Here is a 22463-nt window from a genome sequence, read left to right as displayed (position 1 = left end):
CAAACTGGAGGGAATTCAGCAGAGAGAACCAAGATGGTCACAGGCTGCACACCTCTATGTGAGGCTGTGGGCACCTGGGCTTGTTCAGCTGGGAGAAGGGGCAGCCTGCCAGCACTCGCACGGAAGCTGCTGAGAAGGCAGAGCCAGACTTTTTAGCCAAGTACACAGTGGGAGGACAGACAGTAGCCATGAATTTGATAGATGTTCAGTATCAAAATAAGGACAAGTGTGTTTAGAACTGACTGAGGACAGTCAGTTCTAGAGAGGCTGTGGAATCTCCCTCCTCAGCGTTTTTTTTCTCAAGCAACATGAATTTAATAGTAACCCTCCTTTAAGCAGGATATTAAACTACCAAACTTCCAGAGGTCTCTTGCTATGATTCTTGCTGTTGAAATAACATACAATTCTAACATAGTCATCAGTATTAGAGTTTATTTCCCTGAAGAAGGGCTCTAAAAAAGTAGTCAGATGTTTGTTCCTAGGTAGAATTTTGAAGTCAGGACTCTTGAGGACCAACACTGGCTTCTTCAGGGGCATAAAGCTATCAGTCAGACAGTGATGATGGTCATGTGTCTGGCAAACAGATGTTCCACTGCATGCTAACACAGCTCTCTGGACCTGGATCCATGTTTGTTGATGACTTGCACTCATGCCAGGATCTAAGACGCCTTGTTAAGCACGTCACTGGTCTGGTCAACTTTATAGCAAAGGGCAGCTGAGCACACAATAAAGAATACTTAACTTTATATACCAAACTATTTGTGGGAGTAGCACTTCAGTTTCTTAAATGCTGTCAGTATTCAGCTAACACAGCTGTATGTTATCAGCTGCAAGGTTCCTAGAAGATGCTCACACTATACAAGTATGATGGTTTTTCTTTACACACAGGAAAGTTAAAAAGAACCAACAAACACCACATCATTCATTTGCTTTCAGCTTTCACTGTTCTAAGCAGAAGATGTACAGCATTTAGCAGGATTGGCTCTTTTTCACTCAGTACCAAGCTGGGAACACCTTGGCTACACAGCTACAGAATATCACTCTGGGGAGATAAAGAAAATTTTTAGCCATTTCAGAGTGGCTGCTCTGAAATGAAAATGTCCCCAAAGAGCTGAAATTTGTTCAAATTTGGCAAATAGGTAAATGGAGCAAGTGGATGTTACAATGACATGGGGATGTGTCGTGGTAACTATCTCCAACCCTCTGCATGTGATCAGAGCTAATATGGTAGTGGTTGCTTTTCTGCGGAGAACTCTGCAAAGAAAAGGATGTCTACACAGTGTGTGTGCTGGAAACATTAGAAACAACACAAAGTTGGGACAGAAGGACATTATAATGCAAGCCACAAATGCTAGGGAAAAAAAAAAAGAGGTAGAAGAAAGTAGATGTCAAGAATATATTTTAAAATTGATTTCTGAGACAGCATGAAAGGAGAGGAGGCAAAACAGATAAGAAATGTTATCAGTCAAAAGAGCCATTGTGAATACGTCAGGAAGAACAGATCGTGGCCTGGATATCTCGTTCTTGTTAAGAATGGATTCCTAAATTAACCTTTTTTTTTTCTTAAAATTATATTATTATTTTGTCAGAATTTTTAAAATAAAACACACAAAAATGTATTTTTTTTTCCTGAAGCAGAATTAAAAGTTGGTCTTGAAATGTTCACGTTGATTTCTTGTCGTTAAAAAGTTCAACTCGTGCTTTGTTTGAAATATCTTATGACTTCAGAACCACCCATCTGAATCGATAAAACTGAGTGTTGCCAACAATTGAAGTACTGAAAGTGCAAACAGAGTGAAGAAGCAGAAAAAAATCCACTAGTTCTGGATGGTGTGCAATGCCAATGGTGGGAAAAGCTGATGAAAGAGACATCTGCAGAAAGGCAGGCTTCTAAATGTTCTTAGGAAAGGACTAAAAACCTAAAAGAGGAAAAAGCTTTTTCTGTTGTGGTTTTGACTTGTGAGGTTTTTATTTGTCAAAGCAAGGAATTCTTTCAGAATGGTTTGTGCAAAGAAGTCAAAGAGCACGAGTCCTCAGAAGGCTGTCTGGCTGCTGCATCCTTGGGCTTATTCATGCACTCATTGTTCCTCCTCCACACCCCATCATGCTACAGCTGGGACAGCCTAACCTCACCCACTGCTGCCTCCCTGTAACAGCATCTGTGTGAAGGAGACTGCAGATCTACCGCCTATGTGAGCGTGCTGCACAGTGCAGCACCAGGCCGCGCTCGCTGCTCACAGCCTGGCCAGCAGGGCTGAGTGCTGGGGCTGGCCAGGAGGAGCAGGGAACTGGAGGAGGTCATGCCAGCTCGCCCTGCTCATAACATCTCCCTAGTGGCCTTCCCAGCAGGCACCGGGTCCCTCACAGCAACACAGCAATGCCACAGGTGATGCTGGGCCTGTAGAGCAGTGCCAGCACAGAGGAAGCTCAGGCAGCCATTCCTCCAAGTTTCAGGAATCCACCTCAACGTGTAAATTACACAGAAACGACCTCAGAACGTTCCAGAAAACGTTGTTTCTTCTTTCAAAATCTGGGAGCTGGGCCCGCAGGACTACAGCTCCCAGCATGCCCCGCGCCGTGCCCCTCCCCCAGCACTACAGCTCCCAGCATGCCCCGCGCCGTGCCCCTCCCCCAGCACTACGGCTCCCAGCATGCCCCGCGCCGTGCCCCTCCCCCAGCACTACAGCTCCCAGCACACCACGCGCCCGCGCCGCAAGGCACGCCGGGCCGAGAGAGGGCGGGGCTGTGCTCGGAGCCCGCCGCCTTCCACGCGGTGCGCTGTCCGCCGTGCCCGGGGCCGGGGAGGCGCCCGCGGTTTGCGACGCTTCTTTGCAGCAGTGCGGCCAGGCGCGGCCGCCGTATTCCGCGCGCAGCCCGGCTGTTGTGCCGCGAGCCGGCGGGCGGGAGGGGAGCGGCCGGGGACGGGGCGCGGAGGGAAGGAGCGAGGAGCTCCGCCGCCGCCGCCCGGCCCTGCATGCTTCGCGGGGCGGCCCGGGGGCCTCCTCCTCCTCCTCCTCTTCTTCTCCCTCCTCCTCCTCCTCCTCCTCCTTCTGCTGTTGCCGCTGTCGGGGAGCGGCGGGGCGGGGTGCGCGGCTGCCGTGAGGCGTCGCGGAGCGGCGAAGATGGACTATGACTTCAAGGTGAAGCTGACCGGCGAGCGGGAGCGGGTGGAGGACCTGTTCGAGTACGAGGGCTGCAAGGTGGGCAGGGGCACCTACGGGCACGTCTACAAAGCCAAGCGCAAGGACGGGTGAGTGAGGAGCGGGGCTCCCTTCTGACCTCCCCAGTCCCGGCCCCGTCCGTGCGGCGGCGGCTGCCGCTCAGCCCCTGCAGCTCCCGTCCGCCGGGCGCGTTTCGGCACCGCCGCCCCCCTCACCTCCTCCTGCCCCCCCACCGCCGCCGGAGCCCTGGAGCCGGGCTGGCGGCTGCTGGAGGAGAAATGCCTCGGCTGGGGTAAGGGGCTGCACCCGGCGGGTTTTCCTTTGGAAGAAGGCAGCAGCCCCCACGTGTCAGCCCGGCCCCCGGCTTCGTAAAGCCGAGCTCGATTCGGCTTTCTTTTTGAGCTCTTTTTGTCTGGTTTATTCCTTGTAGTCACCATTTTGGGTGTTGTTGCCGGCTGCTCCCGTAGCCCAAGTCTGCTTTAGGGTGCTTTAGGAGGTCTGTATTTTAGTCCAGACCGGGGTAATTGAATTTCCCCGCAGAAATCCCGTATGGGAAGGTGCAGGTGTGGGTCACCTGGGGCTCGGTGACACGGCGTCGGCACCAGAACAATGGGGAGCGGGGAGCCAGGGCAGCGGCGGAGGCAGCGCTGTGCTCTAACAGGTCCTGCTGCGCCCTCGCACCCGGCTTTTCCGTCCCTCTCATCGAACTCTGTGTTTTGTCGTTGAAAGGATGTGCGTTTGAAAGGCCGGCCGTTATTTCTCCCCGTGGTAAATCAGCTTAGAGCGGGCTGTGGTCAGCTACGGCAGCAACGCGATCGGGTTCCCTTTATGTAAGCCCTCAGCGCTGCCTGCAGAGCGCTTGCGGTGGGGCTGCTGCCCGGCTCTGCACGCACCGCTATTCATCGGAGTGCTGTTATTCCACCGCGGGTTTCGTCTGCTGCTGGGATTCAACTCACTGCCTCTCACACCTCGTATTGGAATCCTTCCGGCTCTTTGCAGGAGGGATTCCTACCTTGTCTGATGTTCTTTTGTTTTTGAGGGGGGTGCAAGGGCATAAACTGCGGTGAGTTAGGTAAGCTGTTGCAGCAGATCTCCTTATCTGCAGGTGTTCTTCAGTGCCTCTTTTCCAGTCTCTTCCCCCAGCGCTTCTCATTTCTCTGCCAGATTGCTGAGAACTCTCTTTCAAACATGCTGGGTAATTGCATTCGGGCAAAATCTGAACCAGTTAAGATATGGCTATCTGTGGATGCTTCTATAGCATATGGCATAGCGGTACGCAGGCGGCCTTAAATTATGTGGATGGAATTAGGATTGAAGGGGAAGATTCCATTTTGATTCCTTTATCACAAAGAAACAAATTACAGAAGCAGATCTCTAATAGCAACTCAGTTTCCTGACACTACGATAATCACTGCACAGTGTGAGTGTATGAAAGATAGAGCTCAGTGTTCGAGTACTGTTATACACCAACCATCACTGATGGGATATTTCCCTGAGTGTTGTATAGTGCTGGAGAAGAAACCTTTTTGTTTGTAGTTCTTGCACAGCTCCAACTTTCTTTGTGCATGAAGTTCATTCTTTCTGTTGAATTTGCAGGCGTTTTTCCCTTCAAGGTGTGCATTTACTTTAAATTTCATTATATGGTTCTAAATCTTGTTTTCAATAACTGAAGTGCTGTGTTTATTTTACATCACGTTTTTTAAGTGCTTGTGCTACAGGACTGCAAATGTTTTATTAAGAATATTGAGGCCGCTCTTTCTTAAATGACATTCTACACACAGATGTCTAATGAATAGGACAAACACTGGAAAGAACTATATTTTAATAATTCATCCTGTGCAAACATGTTTAAAAACTCGGTGATGAAAATCCGTCTTACAAGCAGAAGGAGCCACTGCCTTCTGCATAGCAGCGGTCTTCAGCCCTTCTTGCTGATTGCCTTTGCAAAACTAGATTAGCAGGTATGGGTCCAAATGGTAGGAATGTAATAGTACGTTGTTAAACTGCAAGAGTGCTTTGAGGGCAGTTACGTGGCCGTTTTGGTGCAGCAAGGAGCCTTAAAGGGAGTGAAGGAGGCTGCATGTTCTTGACATACTGATGAAGACGTAACATGGCTTTTATGCCCTGCACCAGCAAAAAAGCAAATGCAGCCGTGCTTTGTCCTTTGCCACACGCTGAGGCTTTGGGACTGGACTGGTTGTGTTGAGAATATTGCACAGGGAGTCACCAGGTACACTTCCATGGATGTTTCTAATGTAGTCCCTGCCAAAACTTGAACATGGCATCAGCTGAGTAGCCGCGTCCGGTGCTACAGCTGAGCTCCGTGTGGCACATGGCCTGCAGCAAAGCTGCATTCAATTCCCAACTTCTCAATTCCATTCATTTTTGTCATCGACTTTGTAGCCGCTGTGGTTGAGGAGAATCATCCCAGCTTTTTGACTGGTGCTGGTGGCCCTGCACCTGCTTTGAGCAGGCTGACTGATGTGGTGACTGCTCTGGAGCAGAGTGTGTGAGGTGGCAGTTCCTTCTACTGGCAGGCAGGAAGGGAATGGTGTGCCATGCTCAGCGTCAGTCTGTATGTAAAGAAACTTGCTCTTGTCTCCAGTAGGACAGTTTACTTTTTATTGTCTAGGGAATTTCAGTTATTTCCTGTATGAAAGCTGCTCTGTATGCCGTTTGGGTGCTCATTCAGGAATGTTGCTCAACCCAGGTTTTAAAACTACCTCTTTGACTTACAGTAGAACCGGAAAAATAGGCCACTGTTTTTTAGCTTCTTGGGTTAGAAGATACGGGCTTGAGGTGGGTGGCTGGTTTGTTTAATTGACAGGATCAGCCTCCTGCTTAGTTCCTTAGGACCTGACTCCCAGCTATTGGATTCAGCGTGCTGAGGTGCTGGGGAATTGGAGGTCTTGTCCCTTGCCCCAGGGCATTCAGCAGGCACTTTGTTAGCTCTCCCATGCCGTGCTTTCCATGCTGGCAGAGCATAGTGGTTGTGTGCAACTCCTGAGTGGCATCTGACTTTAATGGAATTGATCTTGCACTGTCTTATTTGCTGTCCTTTGCCTTTAGTTCTTACCATACAGCTGTCTGAGGTCTCTGAGAGAAGCCTATGCTGTTGAGAAAGGATGTCTGCTTCAGTGGCAGTTTGGGGTGTTTCCAAATACTTGTTCCTCCTGTTTATTGGTTTTGGTTTGGATGAGAATAAGAAACTATTGAATGTCACTGTTAGGCCATGTCTAACTTTTTAATTACAACAGCAGAAAATGACATAATTGAAAATCCCAGTCTGTAGTAACATCTCCTGTGTGTTATCAAAAGCTCTTCTTACTCTTCAGGAAAATGGGACTTTGGAGGCTGTGCTCGTGGTTGGGAACACATAGTAAGCTCATGTTTCCCAGCAAATGCAAGGAGTGATGTGAGCACCCAACAGAAAAAGCTGATTTATTTTTTTAATTAACTTTAATTTCAGCCATTAGTTCTGGGTTGGAAGCATTTCTGTAGGTAGAGGGACAAATTCTTTCTTTTGGATGTACTAACACATAGCTGACAGCATGAAAATACATCTATGTGCTGAGCATGTACCTTTTGAACAATCAAATCCATGCGTGGGTTTTCTTCCTTGAGGGTCTGCACAAGTTGTATTTAAAAAAAAGCAGTGGTGGGGAAAGTAGTGGTACCCAGTGAACTACTGGTTTGCCTCATCTTCAGTTTGACATGTGGTAGTTTCTACTTACCTGGAAAACAGTATTGTAAGAATTATGATGATTCTACCTCAGAAATTTGTGGTTTGAAGCTGAAAAGATGGAAACCATGCTTAAGTTGTAAGAAACAGTGCATGTTGTGGGTTTTTACGGATGTGTTGATGGACCTACTTGAGATCATAGATGCAATGTGGAATCTGTGGCACTCCCAAGCAGAGGTAATGAGTCCAGCAAGGAAATCTTGGCAAGAAGGCAAGTAACAGAGCTAGGCTTCCAGCTTCTGGATTAATTCTGCATTGAGCCTTTGGAGCTGTACCATGGAGTTCATCCTGTTAGCTTTCAGACTGAACTGACAAACAGCTCTTGTCTTCTCTCTGAGAAACACAATGTATTTTTTTCTTACCTGTATTCAGGTGTCAAGTTGAACTCCTTTGAACAGAAGCAGTGGGTGCAGATGATGTGCTCGGAATGAGAGCTGTGAAGTCAGAATGCAAGCACTTGGCCTGCTGCTCCCATGAACAATAGGGTGGAATTTCTAAATGCCACAGATTTTATTTAGTGCCTACGTAGTATGTCTGTACTATCTTGTTAAAATATATGCCCTGGGTCTCTTTTGGATCCATTACCATAGTTGTTGGAAATCTAATTAAATTCTATCTGCATAATGAGGTACGTGTGCTGTGTTGCACTGAGTCTTGTGCTCTTTAATTTTTCCTGTAAAACTCCCATATAGCTAGCTATCTTCCCATCTGCTTCCTTCCCTTCTCATCCTCTTAGGCGTCTCCAGGCTTTGTATCTTTTAAGGTCAGTTTGCCCATCTTCACCATGAGCCCTTCGGTGACCCTTGGGCTTTCTTTGGTATAATGTTTCTGTGATCTTCCCATGTGCCTCCATTAGTGTTGGTAGCCAGCAGCAAAGGTGGAGCTGGTGTAGCCTTGAGTATTTCATTGCTATCTGAGGCCATTAGCAAGCACAGAGAGGAGGGTGTGAGAGCAGAGATCGCTATCTGCTTTATTCTAGGTTACAAATTGGAATAATAGGAGATGTAAATAACAGGGCTGTGTACTGCTGTGCCTGGTTTCTCATTAACAGGTTTTGAGGGTGCTGATTGTAGAGAATGTGTGTCTTGTTAGAGAGTGCTGCCCTTGGTCAAATGGCACTGAGGTTGTATGCTTGCTGTAGCTCTTGGGTATTACTGGAGTCTCATGTTTAGACATTAAAGTTTACTGTTGTTTTGTGTCTTTTTTTTTTAATGTCCTTTAGCTGCAGAGTTGGAAAGGCTGTAATTTACAGACTGTTGAAGTAGAACCCGTGAATTTTTTTCTGAAGAACAGTTTCTTTTTGGTTAAGAAATTTGAAAACTACAATAGAAACACCTGTAGGGCACAGAAACGGGTTTGTGTATGCGAGGTTGTAGCCCGGCAGTGTGTAATGATGGCCAGTACCAGGATAGGCACTTCCCCAGGACTCCCAGATTACAGCATTGATGTGTCTGTTTTGTCATTGAAGCCTGGTGGCTACAACCTTACAGCCTTGGAATTGCAGTGATGTGGAATGCAGACTGGGGTCAGCAAGGCACCTGGGCTGCTGAGGAGGCTGCTTTTCCAACCTGTGCACGATTAATGGTGGTAGGTGCAGATCCAGCTTCTCTTTGAATTTAAATCACAAATAAGTGAGAAATGGAAGAACTGTGGGGATAAAGGTTTAGAGTAGAGAAGCCCATTTGGTGTGCATGGATGGGAGTCAAGTTGAGGCTTCTCCCCACCATCTAACCTTTGTGCCCCTCCCCTCCCCACTCCCTTTTTCTGCAAGAGCCTGGCTATGATGCTGAGTTGCCACTATGTACAGGCTGATGGCTGTCCAGAGGGTTTTGTGTGCTGGCTGGCCTGCTGTTTTTCCCTTGTCTCCTCAGAGGCTCAACAAATGGTTTCTGAGACCTTGTCAAGCCCCTCTAATAGCACATCTGGGATTACAGAATAGATTATCCATGGTGACATGTTTTTGCTAGGTACAGAGGCCACTTATGAACTGGTTACTAACTTCTGTGTATTGTAGACTTTCCATTATTAAATATATATTTGAATAAATTTATTGAAACTTGTGTAGAAATGTGAATTCCTTCTTAGCTGATACGGGAGAGGTACTGGTTAGACAGTTTAACCTATGGAGAACTCTGCTGATGTCCCGTAGTGCAGGGGACATCCTAGCAAAAGACTGTCCCAAGCTTATGAAGATCAGGATATCAGAGGACTGTTCTGTAATACTTGAACAGAAAGAAGCTTCTGTTCAGGCAACAGTTTCCATTCCATGAAAAGCAATGGAATGCTTTTCACTACCTTGAGTGGTAAGTGGTATAGTAAGGGGTGTTGGGTGGTTAATTCAGCGTTTGTGGGAAAAGAATGGTGTGGCAATTGGACAGATCAGTATGATGGGAAAAGATGTTTCACCAGAGGTGTAAAGACAGAAGGCTCAGCATGATAGAAAGGTGCTATAAGAGAAGGGAAGAGGATTGCTTACCTGTATCAGAAGATTCCAGGTTCACAGGGAAGAGCTCCACCAAGGAGGGATCTCCAGAAAGAAATCCTTCCCCAGCGGCAGTCAGGCCTTAAACGGAGTCTAAGAGAGGTGCAGCCAGGCTCTGCCCCTTCCCGTCTCACATCTGAATTGCCTTCGCCTGTGCTCAATCAGTGGTTCAGGCCGTGACTCAACAGTTCCCATACAAACAGTAAACTGGGATTCGATACTTATCCGATGTAGGTATGTTCTTTAAAGACCAAAATGTTCAAGAGAACATGGTGATTTTTTATCTACTACAGATGATAGCCTAAACATCCAAAATTAAAATGAGTCTTGGAAAAAATGCACATGTTCTGTCAATATGGAAGAACACAACTAAAGGTCACTGAGACAATCTGCCTGTTTTTCTGGGAATGCTCCATTCTGTGTGCTTGTAACACCTTGCGTACAAGATGCTGACATTTGAATAAAGGACACTTGAGAGTTGCTGTAAAAAAGAAGACTCAGTTCATTACTGTGTGTTTGAATAATATGTGCAACTGAACTCAAATACAGAGGGATCTGAATTGCATTAAATCCCCACATTCTGCTTTGTGTTTCTGGCTATGTTTTCTGGGAAAGAAACCTTGTCCTATGAATGATAGCCCTTGCTGCAGGTGTACTTTCAATTAGAGTTTGCATTCAGACACTGGATAATCCCCCAGTGAAGCCTCAGAAAATCAGGTTTCATGAACACAGTTGTTCTCACGGAGCTACTGTACAAGGCACGGAGCATAATAAAAGCAACTGGGGCGAGTTCTGCCTGCGTGGACTCTAAGGCAGCAGGTTTGTCCCTGAACGTAATTTGAATCTTATCTAACTTTTTGTACTTGAACTGTTTGGAGTTCAAACTCTTTGCTTTTAGAGAGAACTGCAATCCTATTTAAACAGGGATGAAGAAAACAACCCCTCACAAATGAGTGTCTCAGCAGTGCCATTCACTCTTGGGTCAATTCAACTCAACCGGAAGTTTATCTGACTTCCAAATGAGTGTCAGATACCAAAGTACTCAGTTTAACCCCCCCCAAAAGTACCTGTTGCAGCACTGGAATCCATGCAGGTAGAATTCCAGGCACATGTAAGGGATGTGCACAAAAAAACCCAAGCACCATTACAGCTGCATTTCCATCTGCCTGACTCTAGTTTACCTGTGTAAGATTAGAGTGGCTGCAGAGCAAACAGTAATGAAAAGCTGGTTGCCTAATTTAGTTTAGGTGGGTGCTCTGTCAGGGGGAGATACCAAGAAATTCCAGGGGACAGTGAGCAGCTCCTTATGAATCAGCTGGTCACGGAACCTGCACTGGGAGAAATAACTCATGGCTCGGTCTGCAGGGGATGTCAGAGCAGATTCTGATATCACTGCTGAGGGCTGTGACAAACATGATTTGTTCTTTGCATTTGGAGGGATGCTGGATCTAAACGAGGTTAAGCAATCCACTAAAGTACCACCTAACTTCATTCAATGATTTGTTTTTAAGAAAGGAAGTGGTGATGGAAGGAGGATACAGCTTCTTAAAGCTAAAAGTGAGCTGTAAATGAGATGTTGCACGCTGCTCGGGAAGAGTTCTTTAAGCCTGGTGGGTATGTATCGCTCACCAGGATACTGTAAAACCATCACTCAAAAGTATCTGGCACGGCTAAACAGTACAGTAAAGGAAGCTGTTGTGAATAAGAACATTTTCTGAAAAAATAAATATTGCGTTTTCTGTGCATTATGAATATGGAAAAGAATGAAAGCACTGATAGGCTTAGGACAAAAATGCAGTGTCACAGCCCTCCGGCACCTTCTCCATCTAACCCTGTAGAACACACACAAGTCTCCTCTCAATCTTGAAGTGGGCATGAAATTAATCTTCCTTCTTCTCCCCTGTTCTGAAGCATCTGTAGCACAGTATTACCTGTAGAACCAGAGGACCACTGAACTATAGAAGCGTTTAGAGAAGGTGAAATGTCAGCAGGAAACGAGCTTTGCTTTTGTGCGTTACAGAAGAACTTAAAGCACTGGAAGCTGAAGAATGCCTCAGGAGATCTCGAATTGCAGTGCTTGGAGGAGGCGCTGCCTGAACAAACTGAAGGGCTGCTGCTTGTCAAGATGAAACATATTCACATAGGATGTGAGTTTGAAAATATAATGGATTGCCAACTACAGATCATAACCCAGTGCTTCAAACTGAGCCATAGGTGACTGGAAAGGGGCAACAGTGACTTTTTCAAAGGAGTTATTGGAAAAGTGGAAACCACCAACTGGTAAGGTGGGCTGACAGCAGAGATGGCGGACCCTTGAAAGGTTCTGAGGTGAAGAGACAATGGAAGTTTTATATTGCCTGGAAATTACTTATCATAAATAGTTGGGAAACGGCTTTGCCTGGAGGTAGTTATTTGGGGTAGTAAAGGTAAGGACTGATTGTGAAGGCTCAGGGAAGGACCTTGCGAGGCTGAGGGGATAGTAATAAATTAATCATTTCTGTGAGGTGATGATTCTTTACTCACACAAAACCGAGGTAACTGAAGAGCAATCTGAGGGAAGAAAGTGTCAATGAAGTCCAGCAATGTTTTCTTCTAGAAAGAATTTGTACAGGTACCTTGTGTACTGCTTTAGATAAAGTGTTGTCAAGGCTGCAGTGAGTTTCAGTAAAGTGGCACAGAGCTTTTCTCAGGAGTAACGTCGTCTGGCTGTCAGTGTGGAATTTCTTCACTGCTGCAGTTGCTTGCTTGTCTTATAGAAACAGTCCTTGTAATTGTACTCCATGAAAGCTATCATTTTAGGGCTGGCAGTGAAATGATAGTTTTGTGGGGAAAAGAAAGGGAATCCCAGGGATTCTTGCTTCTGTGGGTATTCTGTGCTGGAATTCATCACAAGGACAGGTGGATGGGTTGTTTTGTCCTTCTGTTATTTAGTTTTCATTTCTTTTTGACTTGTGGCCAAGCACGCTCACTGTGCGTCACCGCTTCCAGAAGGGGGGAATTGGCAGAGAGGCATCTTTTCTCCCACCTCTGCATCTCCTCCACCACCCATCCCCTCATCTTTTGCTCTTAGCACACACTTCGTTGCTGGTTTGGATGCTCATCATACTGTAGCCTAACATACTTTGTTATCCAACTTGTTTTTCTGTTTCTTGGGGATATCTTGGAGGGAGTGAATCAGCTGGTGGAGGAGTATGGCGCAGATCAGAGCTGTCAGAAGGGAGGGATTTCTGGCTGGGAGCAGGAAGGAGGAGATGGCAAGGAAATGCTTTTCTTCTGACAGCAGCAAGTTCTTGGGTCAGAACAACAGCATGTACAGCGTATCATTACATTTACTCCTTTACTTTGAACTTCTTGCCAAATTATGCATTGTGGCAAAAGGTGTTAATTAAAAAAAATAAATCAAAGAGCAAAAGGAATAAAGTGATAACTTGCCATTCACCACATGGTATAGCTGTCTCAGAAGTGTGGTTTATTAGCTTGTTGTTGCTGGTTTTTCCTTCAGCTGTGGGATATGGCATTTGCTTTACTCTCAAATAGGTCTGATTGCTGGAGGATTTGTTCTGAAGTAGAAAATGCTCTCTGCATAAGCCCTGCTCTCTGATAAGAATAGTGATGCTCTTCTGGCATATCAGCTGTGCCACGTTCTGCAGGCATCTTGGTGATGCGGAAAGCCTTCAGTTAGACCTCCAGTTAAGAAATTCTGCTACCACATCTTTCCCTGCTGTGTTTTCTTTGTGTTAGCATTTCATTGAGTGCTATGGCCTTTTATTTTTACGTGACGTGTTGCAAATTTAGTTACAAGCCCACACCATGGGCTTCAGTCACAAACTGTGTTCCTTGTAATCTTTTACTCTTTTGTAAAGGTTTCTTTTTCTTTGTCTTCTTAAAGAACGTTATATCTAAAAACAGAATACAGAAGAGTTAGCAAGATGGAGTCACACCGGACCATTTCAGGATAAAACCTACGTTTCTGAAGTAGGGGAGTAATAGTAACAAAAAAAAAGTGCATAGCTTAAAATATGTTGTTTTACCTGTTCTCATTTTTGTGATTAATAGACACACCTTAAAAGAAAAGGAAAAACATGCAGTTATTGAAATGCATCTTCAGGGTTTTTTTTCCTGCTAGGTTCCTTAGTATTTAAATTTTAATATTAGAAATTATTGGCACACAGGTAACCAATATATTACTTTCTTGATTCTTGAATACGTTAATTCTCTAGATGAAAAGGAGAGAACAAGGAGATTGAACTTAAACGTTTCTCTCAATTTCTGTGAATTCTGAAATTTATTCAAATGTATGGTCTGACTGTCTGAACAGTTCCTGACTCTTCAGAAGTTACTGTGGTCACACATCACATAGAAACTTGGAGTGAGTAACATCTATGTAACTTGTGACATGCCTTCATAAAATGAAGTGATGTATTAATTACTGAGCAGTTCTCCTCGGTCATAGGGAAGGTCTACTGCCTTGTCTTCGACAGCTCTAAAGTGAGATGAAGGCATGTCGTGTTGATTTCCTAGTGACATGGTCCTGCTTCATCAGCTACCTGCAGCAATTGTCTTAGAGTGAAAGGAAAATATGGGAGCCTGGATTTCTGCTGTAGTGTTCATTTACTGTTGCTCTCTTTAGAAGCAGAGGAACCTCAGGCAATAAAGAATGTGGTGCATACATTATTTTTTGCCTTGAACTAATTGTATTCCGTTGAGTCTGTCTTTGTCACCAGACAAGATATAGCTGGTCTTCCCAATCGTAGTTGTGTTCCAGTCTCATTGAGAGCCCTTGCACATCAGCGACACCTGGAAAAAAGAAGAGATGCCCTGGAAGTGCTCACATTGTAGAAGTGTGGCTCTGCAGGTGTACCACTGTGATCTTGTTATAGACCAGAACCCAGTCCCGAGGTCATTAGTGGTGGTGGGACCTGGGGTGAAGCTGCAGAGCAGGTGCTGATGCCAGCAGCCACATCAGGAGCAGTATGGAGCACTGCTTCTAGTGGTAAGCACAAACAGGTCTGAAGTCATAATGTTTTGGGAATTGAATTTATTGTCCTCTACACCTGAACAACTACGAACTGCTCTTTATTCACCTGTACCTGGAAAGTCTTCAGTTACCGAGTAGACTTCAGGGAGGAGAGGGGGATAGCTGTGAAGTATGCTTCCAAGCTGACATCCTTCACAAAGTAGCTTTTCTGACCGGCAGACGTTATCCTTTCTCATTTATTAATACATAAGAGGCTTTCATGACAGAATCTGGTTTTTATCTGATTTTTTTGACTGATATCTTCTGTGCAGGAAACAAGCAACAATCTGTGCTGGGATGAACCTTAAGCTGGTTGTAAATACTTTTAAATACTCTGGACTTGAGTAAATCTGAACTTTCATACACAGCCGTGCTTTTGTTGTATGAAGAAAATTGATAACAGAGAAGACAATTTTGTTTTCTGTGTTTAATGCACGCTAAATAACTGTTTCCTTTTTCATAGTGTTTTAAAATTCAGTCAAATGAAGAGCCAGTCGTTTGACCTAATGTATTTAATTCGGTCTTGCTTCATCCAACTTGTTTTAGGTAATAGCGTTTTCTTTTTTTCTGCCTTTAAAACAAAGCAAAAAGTGTACCATAGAAAATTTAGAGATCTTTAGAATTACCTCTTTGTAGTGACATATGTAATGCATACAGCGTCAGTGAAAGTAAAATAGCTTTAAAGCAACCTTCAGACAGCTACAAGTACATAACATAGTTTTACTTCAGATTCGTCTATATGTTGAAAAAAAAGCCTGCTTTAGTTTTCCCTCAGCATTGCAGTGGGTATGGAACTCAACTGCAGCTTTCTGCAAAGGTGAGTGTAGTGTCTCAGGCTGACTGGGAAGGATGATACTAGTTAGGACATGTGCTAAGTTAATCATCTTCTTCTTCTTTGCCCTTTTAGTGAGATTTTGCTCAAATCTTTTCCTGAAGGTACAGAATTATTGATCAGACTTGCTGTGTGTGCTAATTAGTGCTTGGATTCGAAGTGCTTTCTGGCAAGGCAGGTGCCTACTGTGCAGTTCCTCAAACTTTGTACCAGTTGTGTTGTAAGAGCACCTTGTCAGTGTGCTGTGTGTGCTTGGGAGGTGGGGGAAGGCAGGGTGTGTAAGTCAGCCTCCTGTAGGGGTGAAAGGATTTTGTGTGATCTTTGTGTAAGCCCAAAGTACACTGGTAAGTTTATGGGATCTAAGTCAAAGCTGTTGAATTCCAGCCCAGGCTGTTTCATTAAGGTTGGAAAGACCACTAAGATCATGGAGCCCCACCTGTGACTGCTCTACACCACATCCCTCAGTGTGACATCTCCCCTTTTCCTAAACACCTCCAGCGATGGTGGTTCCACCACCTCCCCACGCAGCCCATTCCAATGCCTCACCACTCTTCTGAGAATAATTTTTTCCTGATATTCAACCTGAACCTCCTCTGGCGCAATTTGTGGCCATTTCTACTTGTCCTGTTCCCATCTCTCCCTGTTACATGGGAGATGAGGCTGACCTCCACCTCACCACGCCCTCCCTTCAGGCAATTGTACAGAGTGATTAGGTCTCCCCTGAGCCTCCTCTTCTCCAGACTGAGCAATCCCAGCTCATTCAGCTGCTCCTTCCATCTCACATGTGCAGTAAGACCACACAGCCACTATGTCCAGTTTAACTGGAACAGTTTTCTTCTTCTCCCCTCCCACCTGGAATGCTACAATTAATTCATAGACTAATAGAATCGTTTTTAATTTCATGTTATCTCTTTCTTCATTGGTAGTAAATTAAATCTTTGCTATGGAATGTCATTTTGATGTTTATCAGTATAATAAAACCTCTCTTTCATCTGTGCCCTTCTTTGAAGTTCTAATTGGTAGATAGGGGAGAACTTAATATTTCTTGCATGGCTTCCTAGCATGTATGAAAGTTCCTGTCCATGTTTTACTATTAATAGCGTGGACATTCTGCTGGTTGCATGGTTATGGGTTCAGTGTTACTTGACACTCATCTGATAAGCTGTTCAAAGCTAAGATGTCTGTAACACAAATTCACTTCCAACTGGGAAAACCAAGGGTGCTGTCAGTACAAGCCTGGGGCATGTAAGAATGGAGTGCAGACCTGCCACAGTGGACCTAGGGGGGGTACTGCTGGATGGCAAGCTGGATGTGAGCCAGCAGTGTGCCCTCACAGCCCAGAAAGCCAACCGTATCCTAGGCTGCATCCAAAGCAGCATGGCCAGCAGGGCAAGGGAGTGATCCTGCCCCTCTGCTCTGCACTGTGAGACTTCACTTGAAGTACTACCTCCGTACGTGGAGTCTTCAGTACAGGAGTGACACAGACCTGTTGGAGCGTGTCCAGAGGAGGGCTGCAAAAATATCCTCCCTACGAGGACAGGCAGAGAGAGCTGGGGCTGTTCAGCCTGTGGAAGAGAAGGCTCTGAGGGGACCTGAGAGTGGCCTTTCCATATATGAAGTGGGGCTGTAAAAGGGAAGGGGACAGACTCTTTAGCAGGGTGTCTTGTGATAGGATAAGGGAAAATGATTTCAAACTAAAAGTAGGGAGATTTAGAGAGGATATAAGGAAGGAGTTTTTTACAGTAAGGGCAGTGAGGCACTGGCACAGGTTGCCAGGGGAGGTGGTGGATGCCCCATCCCTGGAGACACTCAAGGTCAGGCTGGATGGGGCTCTGAGCACCTGATGGAGCTGTAGGTGTCCCTGCTCAGTGCAGGAGGTTGGACTGAATGGCCTTTAAGGATCCCTTCTCACTCAGAAGATTGTATGATCATGTGTTCAGTGGATTTTGGATTAATACTGCTGAGACTGAGTCACTTTAACAATACTATGACAGCTGTACTTAGGATTTTTTATTTTTATTACTATTGATATTAATGGAATTCTCAAAGGTAGAATTAAATAGATTTTTTTTTTTTAGTCCTATGTTTTATTAGTATCCTTATCTTTAATTATCAGGATTTTCATATTCCTTAGGGAATAAGAACCAACAACAATTACCAGGTTCATTAATTTTCTACTGAATAGATGCTGCATTTACAGTTCCCTTTGGTAGTTTTAAGACAGTAGAAGCTGTTTCTCTCAGATGTTTAACTGCTGACAAATGTTACATTTCCTTAGTTTTAAATTTGTGACTTGTTAATTTCAAATTTCTGACCTTATTTAGCAGGAATGTAAATTTGGGATTACAAACACTGGTTTTTAAGGCTTTAGTACTTCTATTTTTATTACTCACTTTTTACCTGGTCTCATGATCAGCATTTAGGATATCCTATAGTGCAATATCAGTACATTTGTACAATGTGCATGATATGAGATGAAATACCAGTAAAATTGATGTTTCTTTAAGGTATTTTTTAGGTAACAACCCTCCTTTTCTCCCAGGTGTAGGATATATGCTTATATATGCTTAAAATATCCTTTCTAACAAATGGTAAAAATACCAGGGATTGCAATACTTGAGCTTTGCAAAGCACTTGCATTTGGCAGGCATCTGTTCCTACTCTTTGCTGCTTTTTGTTGTGCCCTTTTCACATTGATTATTTCTTTTGGTTCCATTGTATTTACCAGTTCAGTTAGATATTTTTTTTTTTTTGGTAGTTGGAGAAAGTATTACAGTACTTCAGAGGCATCTATTATGTTAGCGTTGTCCTTGTAAGAAAACGACGTTTTCACACTTCTATGTAATTTGTGTTTGACTGCAATAAATGCTACAATCTGTATAGTCACAGAACGATGTGGGTTGGAACGCAGCTTACAGCCCACCCAGCCCGGTGTTGTGGGCAGCGTTATACCCACCAGCTGAGGCTGCCCAGGGCCTCACTCAGCCCGGCCTCGAGTGCCTGCCAGGATGGGGCACCCACAGCTCTCTGGGCAACTGTGCCTGGGCCCCACCACCCTCTGAGTAAAAGCTTCCCAGCAGTTGTATACAAAGGAAGTTCCCTTATTCTTGTCACTTGACAACTATTACTAATAAGGAATATTTCTGTGCTGAAGATGCCAGCCTACTGAAACACAGGAATATATGATTGTAATAGTTGGGATATAATGGTGCAGATTCACCATTCTTTCTAAGCACGCTGTGCCGTGGAGGACCTGCTTGGACTTATTTGAAGTGTTACTCTCAGGCAACTGAGAAAATGGTCAGATTCTCCCAACGTGATCCTTCTGTTAGAAGAATTGTAGGTAAATTATGGTTTGAGTCTTTCTGTGCCCTTAAAATGCAAGCTGATAAATAGCCAGTGCTATTGCTTAGTTTGCTGGGGAATACCTTGACAGTTCATATTATTTTATTTTTTTCCTGCTTTGTCACACACACTGAGTATCTTCAAAGAAGCTGAATCGTCTATGTGCAGAACCACAGAGAGGCTCTCTGGGCTGTGTTATGGTAAAAGCGGGCTATGGGTGAAGTGTTTCATAGAATGACAGAATGGCCTGGGTTGAAAAGGACCACAATGATCGTGTAGTTTCAACCCCCCTGCTATGTGCAGGGTCGCCAACCACCAGACCAGGCTGCCCAGAGCCACATCCAGCCTGGCCTTGAATGCCTGCAGGGATGGGGCATCCACAGCCTCCTTGGGCAACCTGTTCCAGTGTGTCACCACCCTCTGTGTGAAAAACCTCTTCTGAATATCTAACCTAAACCTTCCCTATCTCAGTTTAAAACCATTCCCCCTTGTCCTATCACTACCCACCCTCATAAACAGCCACTCCCCCTCCTGTTTATACGCTCCCTTCAAGTACTGGAAGGCCGCAATGAGGTCTCCCCGGAGCTTTCTCTTCTCCAAGCTAAACAAGCCCAGTTCCCTCAACCTTTCCTCATAGGAGAGGTGCTCCAGCCCTCTGATCATCTTAGTGGCCCACCTCTGCACCCGCTCCAAGAGCTCCACGTCCTTCCTGTACTGGGGGCCCCAGGCCTGGACGCAGTACTCCAGATGGGGCCTCACAAGAGCTGAGTAGAGGGGCACAATCACCTCCCTCTCCATGCTGGCCAGCCCTTTTTTAAAGCAGCCTAGAACACAGTTGGCCTTCTGGGCTGCGAGTACACACTGCAGAAGTTCCACACTTCCAGAAGTTGTGTAAAATAGGCTCAGTCACTTTGACCTTTCCTTTGATTTCGTAACACTTTTAAAAAATTCTTATCCCTCCCTTTAAAAAAATATTCTCCTAATTCTCATGAGTACCAAGGAATTATAGTAAGCCAGTCTAGCTTGGCTCAGTCAAACTCGGTTTTTCCAACTTTTGTTAATGGAATAGCTGATATTAATGGTGTGCAGTGGGTAACCATCGTAGTTTTCCAGTCTCAGTGTAGAACAGATGTTAGAGTATTAACAACTAGTATATTGCTTTGTAACTCAACTACATGTGCACCATCTAGTGAATTTAAGCCATAATTCGTTTGTTATTTTCTTTAAAACTCTGGAGGAGAGTGTAGTGCAGTGCTTACAGTGTACTCTACCCCTAAATTTTACTTTTTTTTTTTACCGTACCATCATTTCCTCTGAAACATTTGAGCAGTGGGGTACAGGGCAGAGCCTCCTTGCTCCCAGTAGAAGAGTGCAGCATCCTGGCAGCTGGGAAGAGCAGAGGAGCAAGTGGCAGACAGCACACCGCCATGGAGTGCTGTGGAGTAGGGCAGGGCCTCGGAGCTTCGGTCTGAAACTGCCTTTCACTGCAAAAACTTCTTATTTCATCCAATGTGAGTATGTTCTTGTGAGAAGAAGGAGGATGTAATGTTAACTGCACCCCCCATTAAAGTGATAATTGTACAACACCCAGCATGAACAAATGAAAGTGGGTTTTTTTTCCAGTTGTGTTCTAGGAAACAGCTGAAGTTATTTTTTTTTGCTAAGAATTCCCAGAGAAAGTACCATCTGGTATGGAAAATTCTAATCTAGACTTTTAATTTGGCAAATATTTGATCAGTTAAAAATAGATTTCCACAATCCTAAGTATAAGGCAGCAGTCAGTGCTACCAGAAATGCTCGTAACACCATTTGTATGGCAGCACTTCTTTCTATACTGCACTCTCCTAATGCCATGAAATCAAAGCAGGCAGGTCAGTGGCAGACACCTTCAGTCTGAGCAGTCCTGTGCCGTGTCGTGTCTGTGGTAGCACTTGCAAGGGCAGCAGCTGTGTGGTAGCACTTCTTGGGCAATAAGGATCTCTCCTAGTACCTTGGAAATTGGATGTATAAGTGATTAGAACAATGAGAATAACCTCTTGTCCAATCCATTTCGCTTCTTATTTATATCCAATAATGGCTGCAAGCCACTGCTGGCTAAGGGAAATAGAAAAGACAGAGGGAAGTTTTTCTAGCTCAAAATCATTTCACCTTTCATCAGCAGCATAGGAAAGCCCTGTGCTAGCTGCCTGGAGTGCTCTGTAAACCCCCTGTCCACTATAAATGTCTCATTTGATTTAAAGTCTCCTTATGCTTTTCATTCTTAGAACAGCTTCATCGTTAGGCACGCAGTTTAATCATGTGCTTAATAATGAAAGTTTCTTGTTTTCAGGCTTCACGCTACTAATATTCCTATAAGGTGAAAAATAGAGAATTGCTCCATATTTGGATGTTTTTAGTCATGTATGAATGACTTTGTGCTCGGTATTGGCTCGGTTTATTTTCCAGGACAGTAAGTTTTAAATTTTTATCATATAGAAGCATTGTAATGCCTTCTGTCTTTGTCCTCCTTGCTTCTTTTTTCCTGTGTCAGCTCTTCTATGTCTCCCCTCTTTTATCTCTCTGATTCAATGTAATTGCCCTCTTACTGAAATCTGTTCTCGCCCACTCACAGTTTCATTCCATTCTTTCTCCCCATTAACCGTATTCATATTTTGTCCATTAATCTCCTACTTTTTCCTCTTTTCTCTTTAGAAAGGTTGATGTGAACAGTAGGTTGTCTTTGAGCCCTGTGAAAAATCTCTTAGATGGACACGGTGGTAAAGAGCTCTCATTGAATTCATAGTGCCTTTTTTAAAACAAATTTCTGTTCTTCTTTCACAGGAAAGATGATAAAGATTACGCTTTGAAGCAAATAGAAGGTACTGGAATTTCTATGTCTGCATGCAGAGAAATAGCAGTAAGTAGCAGTTCTTTCTACTAGCTAACAGACTTATTAAAAGTATTGATTGAGTGCATGTTTTTGTTTGCTGAATCATGTTATTCTACTATGGGTCCTATATTTTTATCGTGGAGGTATAAAATAAATACAAATGTCATAGAAATGCGTGCACCTGTTTTACTTGCTGTTGATGAATGGCTGTTTTTCAGTTAAAGTTTACTGCCTGCCTCAGGGCAGATTAAAAGCAGAGTTTAAAGACGTGATTGGAGTCAGTGGTTTAAATGACTTATGTGATCTGACTTTTGCATTACTACTTCAATTATTTCTTAAAGAGATTCTAATTCTTATTGGCTCAGAACAATTAAAGCATGCTAGCTTCTATTTAAATGAAGATTTCAAACTAAATAGGCCTTGTTATTGCCTCAGAGGTTGTAGTATATCCACAAATATTATTCTTATGTTTTCCGAGGTTATTCAGGTTTTTATTTTGTTTGTTGTTAGAAGAACATGAATAACACATTCTAGTTTCTGTACAAGCTTGTCACAAACCATAATTGAAACTAGATGAGTAAATGCAGTGTGTAGAAGTTTCTAGTTGATTATCAATGTTCTTTTGTTGGGATGGTATTGGATTTATTGAATTGTTTTAACTGAAATTGATTAATGAAAGGAAATGCCCATAACCTGTGTGCGTGAGGAGGCAGCAGCTTACTTTCAGTCCATGGAACCTGTAGGTCTGTCTCAATTTTGTTTTTGCTTCAGCTGGGTACCAGGCTTGAAGTTGAATCTGTATTTTCAAACAAGATAGTTCTTGAGCTGAGTGAGATGAAAAAGAAATTGAGCTGAAAGAATATTCTTCAAGAGAAGGTATTTTAACCAGTTTTTGGAAGCTGACCCTGTCAGTCACACTAGACATCCATGTGAAACTGAAGGAGCTGAAAACAGGGTCTTAAATTCTGAGTATTTGAACAGTGATGGCAGAAGATATTCCAAATATTGTGACTTT

At 44.2% G+C, this 22463-nt stretch overlaps 1 protein-coding gene across 5 annotated transcripts in view; it reads left to right on the top strand.

Moving 5' to 3' along the window:
- Positions 1-2855: 2855 nt before the first annotated feature.
- CDK8 (cyclin dependent kinase 8) overlaps positions 2856-22463 on the top strand; it is a 69125-nt gene continuing 49517 nt past the window's right edge. For 4 of the 5 annotated variants that reach the window (XM_046914447.1, XM_004938783.5, XM_425638.8 and 1 more), the window contains exons 1-2: positions 2856-3250; positions 21400-21475. In XM_046914447.1, the coding sequence (XP_046770403.1) occupies positions 3123-3250; positions 21400-21475 (204 nt within the window). In that variant the 5' untranslated portion in view covers positions 2856-3122. The remainder of the gene's footprint in view (positions 3251-21399; positions 21476-22463) is intronic. The other variant, XM_015278994.4, reaches the window with a different exon arrangement.

The sequence above is a fragment of the Gallus gallus genome, chromosome 1, assembly GCF_016699485.2.
Source record: "Gallus gallus isolate bGalGal1 chromosome 1, bGalGal1.mat.broiler.GRCg7b, whole genome shotgun sequence".
Classification (NCBI taxonomy): Eukaryota; Metazoa; Chordata; class Aves; order Galliformes; family Phasianidae; genus Gallus; species Gallus gallus.
Note: the sequence above shows the minus strand (reverse complement) of the source record. Positions and strands in the feature narration are given on the sequence as shown.